The following is a 17,639-nucleotide window of genomic DNA, read 5'->3' as shown; positions in this document are numbered from 1 at the left end:
CATATTGTTTTGATCTTCAAGTAACAAACTGAAACAAAACTTACATTTTTGTGCTGGATGTAATGTATGAACTTTATTCTGAAATATGCGCTGGAGTGAACATGCTAACCAATATTAGCTAGGCAGTGGTTGAATGCAGGCTAACGTTAGCTGTTGTCTAGCTAACAGTTTCTATTATTATTATTATTATAATAATAATAATAATAATAATAATAATAATAATAATGATAATGATAATAATAATAATGATAATAATAATAATAATAATAATAATAATAATAATAATAATAATAATAATAATAGATTAGATTTATATAGCGCTTTCTATGAATGCATACTCAAAGCATGTACAGTGGATCCATTACTCATTCATTCACACATTCACATTCTGGTGTGGTGTGTTATTTTTCCCTTACACTAGGGTGCAGATTCTGTCCAGATTTTCACTCTTCATTGTCTTTACAGTGTCTGATCAGTAGAGTGAAATTAACAATTTATCAATTAACTGTTTATACAGTTTGAACCCAACAGTATGACATTAGTCTTTTGCAAGCAATATAGCCTCACACCCTTGGTGTTAGATCACTGGAAAATGGTTGTAATGACATGTGCAAAATGTGTATTAACTCTTTAAGAGATACTACAGGCATAAGAGCATATGCAGTTGTATAGACTAAGTGAGCACAACAGTTTAAAAACATCTGGGAATGTAAATTAATCTGCACAAATCATGTTCATTAAATTACCCCTTCAAGTAAGTATGGTGTCGTTCATGATGAACCCACAACACAAACATGACAATTGCCAGCATGTATTTACACTGATTTTACTTGAGTTTGATGTTGCTATAAATGCGAAGGGGTCCAGTCAGTGTGAGATGACACTCCTCGTTTGTTTTCTTTTGATGTGGACTGTCAACAAAAACAGTGAGCATGAGTTAGTTGTGTAATGCAGTGCTTTATCTGCAGTAGAAAATATATAGTCTCTTTTCTCTTTACCTTATACACACACAGTACCCAGCATTAGCATTAGCACATAGTACACTGTTTAATTTCATTGTTAAAAAAATGAAACGCTTAATATTCTCTCTGTTTGATTCTTCTGACCCAAGTAGTTTTTAATGATTTAATGACTCCATGATTGTATTTTACTGGATTTGGATTTTTTTTTTCATTCATTCATGATTAAGTTATTCAGTGGCTTCTCAGGTTCCTCACCTTATAACCAAAGCACCATTATCATGAAACCAGCAATCACCAACTGAGTGCTTGTTTTGTAATTAAAACCGCAGCCTTTAATTTACAGCTTCAGTGCACAATAGGTTTTTGGCATTACTAAGCAAATATTCCATAATTACCTTTCACCACATTGTAATTTAAGTGGTCTGACATGGAACAAGAATTCTGTATGTACTGGTGGTTGTGGTGTCGAACTGTAGAAAATCTAACCTGGGAGACGTTTGAACCACTCATAAGTGTTTTTAGACAGGTAGGGGTTAAATATGTGATTGACAGCTGTAATTGGTGATCACTGTTCATATTCCAGTAGATGTGACTCTACTGCTCCAGTGGCATGAAATAGCATCAGGTTATTATATTCATATTTAGTTAATGACTTGGACCAAGAGGAGAACCTGCACAGGTTGTATAGGTGTGTATTTCTACAGTCCAGTGTTTCAGTTACTGATGTTTTGAAGGGACTATTTCCATTTCCAACTGTTACAAAAATGACCTAAAGTATTAATTACAGTTCATACTAGAGAATTCTTAAGTTATGCCAAAGATGCCAATGTACTGGACTGCAGAGGTATGTACTGAATTTATTTATGCCGACAAGCCAAGAGGGAGTAGTGAGTCACTCTGCTGGTGTGGAAAATTAACACCATGGAGCCTTTGACCAAAGCGCTAGAAAGTGACCAGATGGGTTGAGAACCACTACAAACTTATAGAGTCAAAGAAAGTGACAAAGTGATACTTTGTCATATGGTCGACATTTAACCTGGTTCCTGCTTTATGGAGTCTTCAGTTTGTTATACACTTCCAATGGTGAATGCATGATGAGTTTCTATAAAGGCATGGCATGTTGAATACTACAATAATATTTTACAAAATGATTTAATGGGAAAAACATCCCTGACTTCCATTAATCTTGAAGTATAAATACTTACTGAACTTAAAGTAAAGATTTATTTAAATATTTATTTTTCCTGACAACAAGTTTTTACCAAATTTTTTGTTACTTATTTCATATTTTAACTTCTTTTCCAAAATTCACTCATTGCTTGTTTTTAATGTACTTGAAGGAGATTACAGCAAGAACTTCATAACATCAAGACTGATTTCAGATTACATAAATAACATAACAAGACAAAGCAGACAATAGAGGGGGATTTGACCATAGAGAGAAGCTGTCGTCTATTTAATGTGAGTCTGAAACCTAGAGAACTAACAGTAGTATAGATGATGTCAGGTTTGGTAGCTTTCAACAGAAACAGGCACTAGAAATGTTGAAATACCTTTATTTGTTTTGTTTTTTTAAACTTTTCCTCTTTGTGTATTCTTGACCTTATACTTTGGTATTTTTGTATTTTGTAGCAGAATCAGTATTCTTACATTAACCAGAGTATTTGTTACACAAGCATCTGCACATGTGAATGAACCTTAAGCCATTTAAACAATGTGTTTGTTTACTCAGATAACAACACAACCCTATAGAAATATATCTCCATCATGTGTGATGATGTGAATTGTTCACCTTGACTGCCTGACTGAGGACCTGGCTGATCTTTGTGCTGGTGTAGACAGGTGTCTGTGCAGCTGCTGTAACTCATTCCTGCCATCCTCTGGCCAGACCAGCTTTGCATCTGCATGCTCAGGTGGGTTCAGAGAGGGCAGTGCAGCTGTCTGTACCTTTCTCCTCAGCCTGGACCTCAACGGGGCACCTGGCATCTGCTCCATGTCAGGACATTTGATACCTGAAGGAGAGGAAGAGGTCACTCAGAAATGCACACAGACACTGAACAGAGCTTTCCATTAACTGTACAGACTATGGTGGCCCACCATGGATGTTGGGAGGACAGATTAAACAAAGGTCTGGGGTTTCTCTTGACATTTGCTTTCAGGTACTGGTAACTGTTTATGCACTGATATGTGCCTTTTCTGTATCTGTATAAGGTGGACATGTCTTACGTGTCACATTTATGTAAAGGAAAACACAAATGTAAAAGTAGATGTGCACACTTAAAATCAATGATATATTCATTTTAATTTACAGACCCTTGAAGTTGCTTATCTTCCCGAAACACATACTTATTTAGCAATTAATATAGGTTTCATCAAGGTTTCTGCTCAATTTCAAAACTTTCCTTTCATTCAAAACATGTCACACATCTGTGTTTTGGGGTTTTGAGACAGTTTAAAACATCGATCTAATTTGTTGTCCATGTTAAAGTTTGCAATGAAGATTTTGTATCAAATTTGGAAATAAGAGAGTAGAAATGTCAAAATGTATGCTTATGCCCAAATGTAAATATAGATGAACCTGTTGTCATTTAATACCACTGTAGAAAAGGGAAGCCACTCTTCCAAACTTTCTACCTGTCTGAAAACACCTGGGATTAGCAAAAGTTATAGTACAAGGAGTAGATTTTCTATAGCCTGAAAAGACAGACAAGGAGTACTGTAGATGCAATAGTCTTGAGTGCTTTCAAACAACTTGATGTACTTTATACTCAAAGGTACTCCAGTGGCACAGAAACCTATTAGCACTGCAGCATTAATTCATAAAGGCTGAAATAAAGGTATTGATGATGGTCATTGATCTCTTCATGATTGATGACCTCACACCATAGATTCAGTACAACTCTGTGGGAAACGCTGCTGAATGACACAAGTGACCGTGAACAAGATCCTCACAGAACTATTCGATAATGCTGAGATTGCGAAATGAGGTGATACTGTAACTTTTTGCTTCACTGAACAACTCTAAACCACCTTACCAGGCCAGCTTGGCCTTATGCTGCAATTATTTGCCATATACATTTTAACATAAGGTACACTGCACCTACTAATTACAGTTTGATCACAGTTGGGATAAGAGACCACACATTGCACCTGTCAAAAACTCCAGAAAAGCCATGATAACAAACTCTGATCTTGTACCAAGAGCCATGCGATAGTAGTCCAGCCATTCACTCAGGATGTTTTGTATTCTCTGCTGAAGTCCTCTCAACTCGCTGCCAACATGTCCTCCTCTTCTCGACTGCACTGACGGCTCCTCTAGCCCCTGCACCTCTCGGACCATCTGGAGAACCCCCTGGGAGCACACAGACACCTGCCATACATCATTACGTGCATGGTAGATTACATGATAAAACAGCGTAACTCATTTAGCAAGGTGGACTCCACAAAGTGAAGGCATCTGAAAGGATAACTACTGTTGCACTAGAATGTTTTTCACAAGGTGCTATAGACTAACACATGTTTTTGTGCTGTAAACTACATGATTTAATTCTACTGTAATAAAACACATCAGCATTGGTGTTAGTATTTGTAAAAATCAGCATTTCGTGGATTGAAAATTATTCAGTACACCACTTCCTCAGTCTTTCAAGGCCAATGCTGACACAGAGCAAACTATCAGGGATCTCCCTATGTCATTAAATTTCTATTAAAAATTCATGTTACCACCCTTTAATCAGAGGTGTACAGCCCACCTGTCCTTGACTCAGAATCTCTGAAACCTTCCATTTTTACATGGGCAGAGTGTCAGAGAAAGCTAATGTTATATCAATCTGCTCAAAAATCTTTGAAGAGTGTGATACGGTATTTCTCTTGGTTGTAGACTTTGATAATGACCTTACTCCTCAAGTGTGTTCTGGACTTGGATGGATGTTGTAAAAGCATTTTTTTTAGAAAAAAAAATCTCTGATTGTCCACTATTGTCGTCTTCAGTGTATCTGTGCACGTTGGTGTTTCTGAGCTCACCAGTGTATTCTTCCTTTTTACGAATATACCAAATTGTTGATTTGGCCACTCCTGAAGTTTTCGCGATCTCTCAGATAGATTTGTTTTTTCAGTTGAATGAGGCCATGTTCACTTGCATTGACACCATTTTGGACCTCATATTAAGAATTCCAGTGAACAGCAACAAAATGCTAATTCGACTTTGGGAATCCCCTCCAGACCTTTGATCTGCTTCATTTGCTGTGGAATAACCAAGTAACAGGACAAATCTGAACATGAAGCTGGTGGTTGTTCAATTACTTTTGTTTAAAATGATTGTAATTCCTAAATGGTTAATGCAATATTTTTTGTTAAACCCGATGAATTAAAACTGATGGTCCACATTTCCATCACATCTTTATTGTTTCATTTTTTATTTGTTTCATGTTTCATTGTTTCATTTCAGATCCAATGAAATGAAACAATGAAGATAAGTATTTGCACACAACATTTGTGTCCAAATACTACATCAAATCATACAAAATATTTAACTACTTCATTATAAAGGTGGAAAGAAGGTGACATGGCAAGTTGAGCCGTCATAAAATGCAGATTAGTATTATAGTATTATATAGTATTATAGTATATAGATAGTATTATAACCAGCAGTGAGGAGTTTCTTCAAAGTTGTGTAATAATGTTTATAGCCCAAAAACATGCTTTAATATTTAGCATCACTTTATAATATGTTTATGAATTTCTACTAGATTATGTTAAAATCAGATATTTTATTCAATGCATCGATTACATACTCATGTGGCTCATGAGACAGCACATCTCATAAAAAAAAAACAAAACAGGTACATATCGTTAATTCTCCGGTCAGCATCCTTCACCAAGGTGCTGATGAAGATCTGGAGTACCCGAGCACCTTCAGTAGCAGCTCACTGCATCTATGTGCTATGTACTATGCTCTAATGCTAAAGCTAATGCTAGTGCTAATGCTAGGTACTCTGTGTGTATTAGGATGAGTAAATGCAGACACCGAACTGTCCTACAAGGACAAAAAAGCGAGTTAACCTTTAAACAATGAAATACTCCTTATATATATTTGAAACACTTTAATATGACACTGATGGTGCACTGGGTTTCACTTTTATCAGACATGTCAATGTGTAAGTTTACATGTTAGCTAATATCCTTCTATTCTTCTGAATTTTACTGGTGTCATTTAAACTATATATTCTGCTTGGATTTTCTGACTTAGGTCTTGTTCCAAATTGACCATTTTTTGACTCAGACATGGATTAGACTGATATTTTTCTAGTTGTATGACAGTTCTTCAGGCATGTTTACAACACATTTGGAAAATAAATTTAACTTGAGTGTTTTACTATAGGCATGGCCCCTGCTTATGGTTGGCTGGAGCTGGAGAAAAGATCACCTCTAGTAGAGATGGATGAATCAACAAGTCCACATTTATGGTCGGAAGGAGAAACACACCCACTGTTAAACATTGTGACAGAGGATATCAATAGGTTTATAGATATGGGCAAATATCTAAAAGCCTACCTGTTTACAGAAGATGCTGGATGGAACAATGAGGGGGGCTGAATTTACACAGTGGAACATGATGGCAATCAGCAGAAAAAATTATAAAAACAATATCTGTAATGCAGTATGAACAGCTGCATAACAGGAATACCAGAGGAATATTAATTTTCATTGGCCATGTAGTCATCTTATTTGGAATATTGTCTTTCCTGAAACATCAGATTTTAACGTATCCTCAGAGCTGTGTGTTTGAAATTGAAATTGCTCAGGAGGGATATTAATGGTAGATCTGAACAGGAACTTTGTTTGGTTGTTAGTTTGTATCCTAACTAACACCCAAAGTTAGAAAACTGTTGCTTTGTTCAAGGGAATCTGGAGGCTGTGAAGAGAGCTTCAGGACTTCAGTAAAGCAGTCAAGATGTTACTATTATTGCCATGACATAGGATACACTTATGTTTTTAAGTGTAAATAAGATGTCTTACAGCTCTGTTCACAGTGTAAAATAAAATTAAAACTAATCTGAGGATGTGACTGTATTTCCATTTTAGACATCCATCCTCCCCACCTAATGTAGTAATTACACTTTCAATGAGTCAGATGTTTTGATATACCGGTTTCAGTCCTTTTAGAGGCATCAGGTTCCTCTTGTTCCCCACAACCAGTACAGGCGACTTGTCCTTCCCAACCAGCAGGAGATCTTGAGCGTAATCAGAGGTGAACTTCTCCTCAGTCTGCAAACACGGCTGTCAATGCAAAGTAAATATCACAGTTCACACTCCAAATAATTCAAGAAACATATTCTCATCATCTTACCGATTCTTTAGATGAGTTGATGTTGGATAGGGCAGAAAGTCGAAGCTGAACATTTTCATTGTTGCATTTGAAGCTGAGAGTCGCACATTTACAGCTGAATAACTGCACTGAGATCAGATCTGACACCTGCAGGACAGAACAAAGACAGTTTACTCTTAAAATGGAAACTCATGTTTGTGTAATCACTGAGAGTAGGCTATTTGAAGTAGGTTTGGTTGATAAAATTATCATGGCTGTTTTCATCATGTGTTTTGCCTTATTCCCCAGTAAAACAAACTAAGATTGCTTCAGTCCCTAATTGACTGAAGTTAATTTAGACACTGACACACATGACTGGAGGAAAATAAACAAAGATTTATAAAAATTTATGGCAAAAATTCCCTTAATGTCAAACAATTGCAGAGGTAGTGGACATAATCTTAAAATTTTCCTATTTATATATTAAAGTAATATGTGGGTACTCTTTTTAATTATCAGTTTAAAGGGGTTCTACAAAGTATTGATATTCTACTGTGTGACCAGCAGGGAAAAGTCTGATACCAGAACACACTTGAGAGTACTAAAACCACCAATGAATCAATGCTGTGTATCCACAGACTGTATTACTCACTGAATAAAGTATAGAGCAAATTGTTTACTCACATCTGTATTATGGCATCATCAAGTTTTCCTCCATAAACTAAAACTCATAGCTGCTTATTTTGACAAAATAACATTGTGGCTAATGATCTTCATGTGCTGCAGCAGCGGATAGTTTAGACAGAAAACAGCCACATCACAAATCACCTGTTTTCTGCATGTGTATATGTTTGTGATATCAAAAGCTGCACTAAAGATCTTTATGGAATCATCCAAACAAGGTCAGAACTTTCACAGTTTTGTCTGAACTGTGGATCAATGGCAAACTTACCTAAGATAATAACACCATAAATATACCTTCATAATCAAACTCACCTTTGTAGAAGAAATGCTGCATCAAACTCCATTCTTTTCATTTAGAACTGTTTCCAGTGGTGAAAGCAAAAGTGCTTCTAACTTTTATCATGGAGTCACTTTCTTTGACTTTAAAAGTTGTTTCTTAGGGGTTCTGATTCCACTTAGTTACTTTTTGACGCTTTGGTTAAGGCCCTGTGGAGACCGGCAGAGTGACTCACTACTCCATCTAGTGGTCACATAAATCCTCTGGCCCACCAGTGTAAATAAATTCAGTTCATATCTATACAGTCAAACACATCTTTGGCAGAACTTCACATCTCTTTATTCCAAACACTCTGATGATAATTGTAAGTCACTTTTAAATATTTATAAGTATAAATATTACATATAACTTTTCAATCTTAAAAACTGAACCTACTGTGAAGTGGAGGCAGTAGAGCATCCACCTTCCCATCATACTCTGTTGGTCTTGAGTTGTTCTTTTATTACTGGTTTTACAGCCTCACAGTATATGTAGCATAAATAGCATCATTAAAATTTGCTCTGGGATCATCTGTCTGAATTCTCTCGGACACTAATCCTCCAGGGAGCAACACATCCTTAAAGGCATATTCCCTCTGTTCCATCACACCATTGTCAGGTACTTTTGTTTTTGTTTTGTTTTTTTTGGGGGGGGGGGGATTTTTTAGTTGTAGAAGAACAGATATATGTACAGTCTACTCTCGTTAAACCGCCCGCAGTTATACCGCCATTTTCGCTCACCGCCGACCAAAACCATTGCACAAAAATCCCCAATGCATTATTCCATTAGCTACCGCCATTTCCGCCTATCGCCATCCGCCAGCCCAGTTCCATGCACAAACAACACTTATACCATTGATTTCCCGACCGTTATACCGCCAGCATGATTGCCATCGAGTACACATAAATTTTAACAATGCACTGAAACAAACGCGCCAGACGCTGATCGCGACAAGCTATGAGTAGGTCTATGGAACGGCCACCGTTCATTTATCGCAGAACACTCAGTAGGTCAGGATGTCGGGAAGAGGACGTGGGATTAAGCCAAAGCCTCAAGATGATGGGGTGTCATTTCCCGACACGGTATAATAATGCTTAAAATGTTTCCCCACTTTAAATGATCCCTTACAACATAACAGAATCAAGATTTATTTAGAAACGCAATTAGAGCGGGTTAACGGAGGCAGCATAGACATCATATAGTAAAGACATGCACATTATGGACGCAACCCGTTGTACCGCCATTTTCGCTATACCGCCAATTTGGCCGTGAACGGAAGTTGGCGGTATAACGAGAGTATACTGTATATGATCAGGTCATTTTTATTACTTCCTTTATTTGCTAGTATCATGCAACTAATGTCTGTACTTCATAGAAATTTATCACTTACTACAAATTGCTGTATTTTATTGCTGTATAATCTTGTAATCCAATTGTTTCACATTAAACCATTTTAGAGATATTGATATATGCTGCTCCAAACAAACTGCTTCTGTCGGGATTGATAAAGTTGTATGTATTGTATTGTAGAGTAATGTGGCAAAAATTCTCATAATAAATATCTACCTATATATATCTAGTCTTTTTTTTTTAAGTTTAAAAGTTGATTTTTCATTAAAGTTGAAAGAAATCAGACAATTTATTTGTGGTTTTAAGCAGTGATGATAATGACTATATAATACTGAAATAAACAATGTAAAAAACACAGCAAGATGAAAATCATATAAAAGACAAAATGAGACAAACTTAAATAAAATAAAATAATAGATAATACAATAATAAATAAATAAATAAATAAATAAATAGAAGACAATATAAAAACACTGTATATGATACAAGATGAAAGCAATGCAACAGATGAAAACAAAAATGATGCAAAAACAATATGAAAATAAAATAATATGAAACAGGTTAAAAACTGTAAAGCTATCTAAAAGATGCAACAACAATGCAAAAAACAAAACACGAACTACATAAAAATAAAAAAAAAACATAAAATGTCATGGGAGGTGCAATGATACAAAAACAACATAAAAAAAACAAACAAACAAAAAAAAAAAACAGAACAAAATGAAAACAATCCTTTGGTTTTAGTCTCTGAATTGTGATTTAAGGCTAATTTTGTGCAACAGGAAAACTACAAAAAAAACAACAACAGTTATTTGTTATTTTAAGCTCTTCTTTCATGCTCTTTTTGCTAAATTTCATTATTTCAATATCATGTGAAAAAGGCAAAATAAAATGTAATTTGAGTTTTAATCCAGCAACATTGTGGTTTTAAAAATTACTTCAATACTACTGCAAACATAAAATGTTGTTTCTCTTGGAAACATTGTTATGATCTAACATAAAAATATTATGATATGATATAAAAGTATGGAGATGGTTGTCATTATTATCAAGGTAGCTCTGCATCTTTACCTTTATGATGACCCTCTCCTTCAGAGTGTTGTATGACTGCCACACCCACTCTTTAGATATGTTTCTGTCACAGTCCCATATGAATCCACCATCTTGGTCCCATGCTGCAGTAATGGTGGAGCTGCAATGTATCATGAAAACCACCTGAACACAAGACATTACTTTTCAACTAGCCTTCTCTGGTTTCTGGTAACAGGACTTACCTGAGTGGGTGTGTCACAGTGCCACGTCCAGATGCTGTGATAGTGGCCAGAATAATGGGACACCCACTGTCACTGAACACATTGGTGTAGAATCCTCTGTAAGACAGACCTGAGCGGCTCTGGCACACTGCCATACGGCCAGTGGGGTAGCTGAGAAGACAGGGTCAGAGGTCAAATGGTCAGCTGTGGTGACACATTTTCCATATGTCTTACACTGCATTTCCCTCTTGGACAAACACTTAAGTTAAGATGAGTGAGCATATGGAGAGAAGGCTACTATATGAAGGAAGAGCCATCGTTGCTTCTGTAATGTAGTTTCAGTTGGGCTGGTGCTGGCTGCTTCACTTCTGGGATCCAGGGTATCCTGTTGACCAGGACAGCAGCTGTATGAGCCTTCAGCGACGTCTGAGAATCACCATAGTGACGAAGTATCAGTGGCTTCTTCAGGCCCTGTGAGCTTCTGGATGAAGAAAACATCATTTGATTAAATCCAAAAGTAAAGCAAGGCTGCTTAGTGCAACAATAATGATCATGATAGTTTTTAGTTTGTCTTTCATGTTTATTTTGTTCAAATTCTATGCTCAAATACTTCTGAATGCCTCAATGTCAACAAATATTTTGTTGTTTTACTTTTATTTTAATTTCATTCACAAGTTTATCATGTTTTTATGTTGCTGAACAATAACTTGAGATTGCACTCACTTTCTTTATTTTGATTTAATGTTGTGAAAGCCATAAATATAGGCACCAAATCACATAAGCATGGACCAGATATTATATGCAGTCAGGTTAGGCATAATTTTTGCCATTTTGCCTCTGTACACCTCTGTACTCCATCCATCACAATGGATCTTATCAGATCTTATCAGAAGATATCTGGATGGACCATGGACCATGCTTTTGTCTTGTTTATTTGAAGGAACATTAGGGCCACATTTATGAAGTGATGATATTTTGAGAAAATTATTAAAATGTTACATGAATAAATTGTAATATTACAAAAGTCAACCATTTTCAAGAAAAAAGCTAAATATTATTATTTAACTATTAATTTAACTGTTGTTTTTTTTCAGTATTTCTTTCACTCATTATCAAAAATTTGCTTTAAACTGTAAAGACATTATGGCATTTATCATGATAATCATTGTTATTGATCTTGAGTATGTTTCCCCAGTCCTATGTAAACCCCTTATTTGACACACACTGCAGCACATGTTAATAACACACCCAGAATTTTTGACCATCTGCAGTCGCTCCAGAACCCACTGACACAATTGGATACGCTCAATAAGGAAGGACTCTTCATGTTCATGAAGCTGATGAACAATCCAACCTGGACACAAATCACATCAGGATGAGACAACAGCAAACACCAAGACAACATAAAGAATCGACATGTGTCTGCATCTGCAGGCCTTACCTTGCTCTTTATAGCTGTCAGATGGCACAAGCAGGGAGAATCTGAGAGTTTTAGAGGTCTGAGCTGCTGGAAAATAAGGAAAATGAAGTCAGTAAATCAACAGAGGGTTTAAGTCATTTGACAGTCTGGTCAACTTGTGTTTATCTAAAGTCACAAGCAGTGACTTCAAGGAACTTGATAATGTAACTGAATCTCCATGTGACTGATTTAACAGGCTGAAGCACATCTGTGCCCAGAGACCAGCTAACTCATGTTTGGTAATCTAATCTCACTTCCACAAACTTGTAACCAAAGCTGTCCTCATGTCCAGTTTTGAGAGGTTACAAGAAATGAGTAATTGTAATTGTGTAATTATCATCGTCTTTTACTTAAGCCTAAATGACCTAAACCTCCTCTCACAACCAAAAACATCTACTGATCTATAATGTTCAAAACTTTTCAACCATTAATCCTATCAGTAAAGGGAAAATAATTATTGTGCAATAACTGGAGGGTTGGCAGTTTGAATCCTGCTCAATCCCAGTCATTTGCCATTGTTTTGACACTTCGACACACATTTGACACTTCACCCACCTTTCCTCCAGTATCACTCACACTGGTGTATGAATGTGTATGAATGTTTGGTGGTGGTTGGAGAGGCTGTTGGCATGGATTGGCAGCCACATTTATGTTAGTGGGCAGCTGTGGCCATAGCTGTAGCTGACCACCACCAGTGTGTGACTGTGGAGTGAATGAATAATAGATTGAGTTTAAAGGGAACTGAGTTCATAGGAAAGCGTTACATAAATCCAAGCCATTATTATTGTTGTTGTTGTTACTATTATTATTATTATTATTATTATTATTATTATTATTATTATTATTATTATTGACAAATAACAGTGGTTGTAGGTCACTTGTTTTTACATTCAGTTAATGATAAATTTTGCTGAAAAAGTTACTTTTTCTTCATTTTTGATAAATGTTGAATGTAAACTTTTATGAAGATCTGGTATGTAAATAATGTTTAATTTTAATTCTAAATTTGCATAAATATTTATATAAATACCAGATTTCTTATTTTTCTCTTTATATTTAATTTTTCACTTGTTGCTTGTTGTATGCTACTGCTGTTAACTGCAAACTTTCTTTACAGTGGAATAAAGTCTTCTCTTCTCTTCTCTTCTCTTCTCTTCTCTTCTCTTCTCTTCTCTTCTCTTCTCTTCTCTTCTCTTCTCTTCTCTTCTCTTATATGTTAGCTGACCTGATTTTCATAAACAAATGCTAAATACAGAGGATAATATTATAAATCACTTAGTAATGGTTTGATGTAGGGTTAAATTCTTTTAGATGTTGCCAAAAAAAAAAAAAACAGTTGTAGGTCTAAAAACTGTTGAAAATGAATATAAATATTTTCACTGAGCTCTGGCATCTGTTCAACTGAAAAACAACCCAAATATATGTCTTGTTCCTGGTCCTGAGATGATAATTGAAAAGAGGTCACAGTAGTAATCCAGATGTCTCTGGCAAACTGTGGCAATCAGTGTTTGAAACTATGGCATTTAGAACAATGTCAACAAGAAATTTTCCACAGGATATTGGTGAAAACTTGAGGAAAAATTGTTCTGAAATTTTGGAAAGAAGTAGACAGAAAGGCTTGCAATATTGTCACAGACAGTTCATGTAAAAGACCTACATATAAAAAACCCCCAACAATATCCTTCACGGCACGGTGAAAGGGTGGGTAAGATAGTTTTATTTTAATGTAAAAAGTTCATCACACCTTGAAGCTTTCATTGTCTATTTGTTTGATTGCAGTTAGCTCAAGTTAATTGAGCTAATGTTCACTTTTTTTTTTGTTTGTTTAAAGCACCCAGTTATTGCTCCCATTTTGTGAGGTTTGATTTATAAAAAAGGTACATCAGCAAATCCCAAAGTCTTGTATAGGTTTGACACTAGGTAATAAAATAAAAGCCTACATCAGTAGTCATGATTAGTGGTGGGTGGATTGTTCCAAATAACGATAGTATCGATACTAAGTCGGTAATAGTATGAGATCGATACTTGCATGGTGAGATCGATACTTTAGTTTCAGTTTTTCTCTTCTACACGCTGATGCGGTTTTGCCAAAGAGGCCAGAGCCAGGTCGCCAGACTTCTGTCTTGTGCGGAGCAGGCACACTTTGCTTCTCCTCCCCCCTCTTGTGCTTCGATGTTGTGCTGTCACGTGACTCAGCAGCGCAAAGCAAATATGGCCCCGAGCCCCTAACAAGCAAACCGCTGCCCACCAGCACATGCACAACACATGCAGAGACTGAGACAAGGAGCAGAAGAATAGCATGGAAGAGGAGCGCCATGCAGTTATTATTATATTTTCAGGTCGAAAATGAGACAACAGCAAGCTGAATAACATGTAAAGAGGCCATAACGTACAGATAATTTTAATTTTTTTTAATTTTTTTTTATTGCAGTTTCTGAACACTACCTGAAAAAAAATTATTTGTTTTAATTTGTTTTCTGGTGATCATTTTGTGCACTTTGTTAATTTAAGAAAAAAATTCCAGACATGACAATGTATGGGGAAAAATTGTTTTGTTACTGTTCTATTGTTTCTGAAAAAAACTTATAATAAATATTTTCTATTTACTCATAAACTTTGCCCTAATTCTGTCCTGGGTTTTAATTATTTAATAATAAAAAAAGGAAACATCACAAAACACATGAAAGGTCATGAAAATTAATTGAGATTTAGCAATTCGATGATGCATTGACCTTAATTATTGAAACGTATCGTATCTGTATCGATATCGGTGATACTGGCCCTGTATTTACTTGGTATCGGATCGATACCAAAATATGCAGAATTACACCACTAGTCGCGATCACTATGAGTAGACATGGACACAAGCAGAGACCAATAGACTGCAGTTATACAGGAAGCAAGTTGTTTGAAATATTGATTAATACTTAAATATAATAAATTATTCAGTTGTCTAACAAGCTGACATAGCTGACATTAGTTATCATCTGACCTTGGAGTAAAAAATAGATATAGCTGTGACACTGTTTGATTCATATCCCACTTCTTGCCTCGTGCCTTTGGCTTTGGAAAAGGGTAAAACACAACATCCCCATCTGCTGTAGTGTATACACACTGTTTTGTCATTGTTCCTTGTCCTGAAACCTTGCCAGGAACCCTGTAGTTGCTGAAGTACGATTGGATATACGCCATTTTTGGGAGGGGCTTCAGTGAAGGGTCGATTTTGAGTTTTATTAGTATACCGACTGAGGGATAGCCATGGCCTACAATGTTGGAAAAGTTGCTTGTGACTGAAGGTCGCTGGCACACTTCTCAGGCCTGGCAGAGAAACTGATGTGCACTTGAGCAAGGCACTCAACCCCATGTGCTCTCCGGGTGCTTAACATGGCAGCAGTCTGTGGTGTGTTCCTGCTTGGTCAGCTAGTGATGTGTTAAAGGAATCGATAACAGTGTGTATTGTGTGTCCAATGACAATAATAAAGATTCATCTTCTTATTAAATCTGACCCTCATTCACAAAATCAGAGACTACAGATGTGTTTTTGCCTTGTTGCATATCTTACATCATTTCCATCCTATGTCTTTTAAATAGTTCTGGGTATTCTTTTTATTCCCTTGTTTCATCATTTACATTGTTGCATCTTTTATGAATAAGTTCAAACCACAAATGACAAGAAATTATAAGTTCTGGTTATAATATTTGTGACCTTGTTGCTCTACCTTATGTTACCTTTACTGGAGTTACATTTTCGCTTTTTCATGTGTGGATTTGAGATCACGAGTGGGACTTCTCTGTCTCTCTTGTCATTGGCGGACAATAGACGTGGGGCCTCATCCGGTTTCAGGGACTCGTTTGGCCGTTTGACATTGTGTTCCAGACTTTTCAGGCGCACCGCCCCTGCAGCCAAATCCTGCCAGGAGTAATTCAGAATGTTCATAATCCCAGGAGGAATCCGGCCATCCTCAGTCGATTTATGTTGTGAGAGTGTTAGAGCCAGCTCGTTTAACAGCTGAGGGGCTGCTCTCCTGTACGCATCGGTCAGGTTGAAGGTATCAGGTTCATCCTCGCCACATGCTTCACCTGGCAGCCCCGGTGTGTCGACTTCATCACTCTTACCTCTTCTGCTGTCACTCTCATAACCTCGATATCTGTCAGGAATATGAGAAACTATCACAAAAAAGCAAAAATGTAAATAAATGCAGTAAAACAAACAAACAAACAAACAAACAATATATTACCTTTCGCCTCCTCCTTCCAAGTGCGTTTTTTCTTTGATAATACGCAAAAAGTTGCTTTGTGTTCCATTCATTAGACTCCGTCTTTTTGGCTGGAGGGAAGTACATTAAATAGTTAATGTCTTGCAGGGTTTTTTTTTTTTTTTTTTTTACATTGCAGTCGTTAAAATGAATGATAAGCCCACCTGGTCGAAGAAATACAAAGGACCTGCTCTGGGTTTTGTCAGTAAAGAATACGATGCCATTATACCCCTTCCACTATTTCCACGTGAAGTTGTTCCACACTCAAAGTACGCATTGTTCGACCTTGCAGCATACTAACAGCCACACGACCCACTTGTAGTTTGCGTTGTCCTTTAGGATCCACATCGGAGGTGCAGGGTCTGAATCTCTATCCACTGGAGCGGCTGTGTTGCTTGGATACACAGCTTGATGTCAGCTCAGCACTCGCGTTACGCACTGTCAAATGGTCAACGCAGGGACGATAAAAGCTATCTGTGACAGATAGGCTTTATTGTCTATTATGTCATCTTCAACTTCATCTTGTTTTGTTTGTTTGTTTTTACATCATTTCATCTTATACTTTTATGTTGTTTTTGGTTTTTCTGCTTTAATGTTGCGTTTTTATAACATTTTTGTCTTGTTGAGTCTTTTTACATACACACACACATACATATATGTGTGTATATATATATGTGTGTGTGTGTGTGTATGTGTGTATATATATATATATATATATATATATATATATATATATATGTATATATATATATATATATATATATATATATATATATATGTATGACGTCATTTTCATCTTATACGTTGTTTTCATGTAGCTAGCAGATAGTTCTTCTTGGCAGTTCTTCTCGGTTCAGCTGGACTGGTTTAGCTTAGAATGATGGCCTGGGTAAATGATAACCTACACAGACATCTAACCTATATTTGTACGTCGTTTTTAGGTTTCACGTTTTACATAATTTCATTATCATTCCTATCATGATGGTATTATGTTTTTATAAGGTTTTTCTCGTGTTCTCTCGTCTGTTGCATCATTTTCATGTCCTTAGGTC

The 17,639-nt window shown here is 36.3% G+C and overlaps 1 protein-coding gene across 1 annotated transcript; it reads right to left on the bottom strand.

Annotated features, from left to right (window-relative positions):
* Positions 1-735: 735 nt before the first annotated feature.
* Positions 736-16,420, bottom strand: LOC115421412 (uncharacterized). Its single transcript, XM_030137296.1, has 11 exons — positions 16,061-16,420; positions 12,314-12,379; positions 12,121-12,226; positions 11,171-11,353; positions 10,894-11,043; positions 10,691-10,811; positions 7,312-7,437; positions 7,110-7,241; positions 4,161-4,314; positions 2,755-2,974; positions 736-911 (listed from the first exon to the last, which is right to left on the bottom strand). Exons 1-11 carry the CDS (start codon positions 16,266-16,268, stop codon positions 827-829), a joined length of 1,551 nt encoding a protein of 516 aa, XP_029993156.1. The 5' UTR covers positions 16,269-16,420; the 3' UTR covers positions 736-826.
* Between the last annotated feature and the right edge of the window lie 1,219 nt (positions 16,421-17,639).

The sequence above is a fragment of the Sphaeramia orbicularis genome, chromosome 6 (genome assembly GCF_902148855.1).
Source record: "Sphaeramia orbicularis chromosome 6, fSphaOr1.1, whole genome shotgun sequence".
NCBI classification, from domain to species: Eukaryota; Metazoa; Chordata; class Actinopteri; order Kurtiformes; family Apogonidae; genus Sphaeramia; species Sphaeramia orbicularis.
This window is presented reverse-complemented; position numbering and strand designations above follow the sequence as displayed.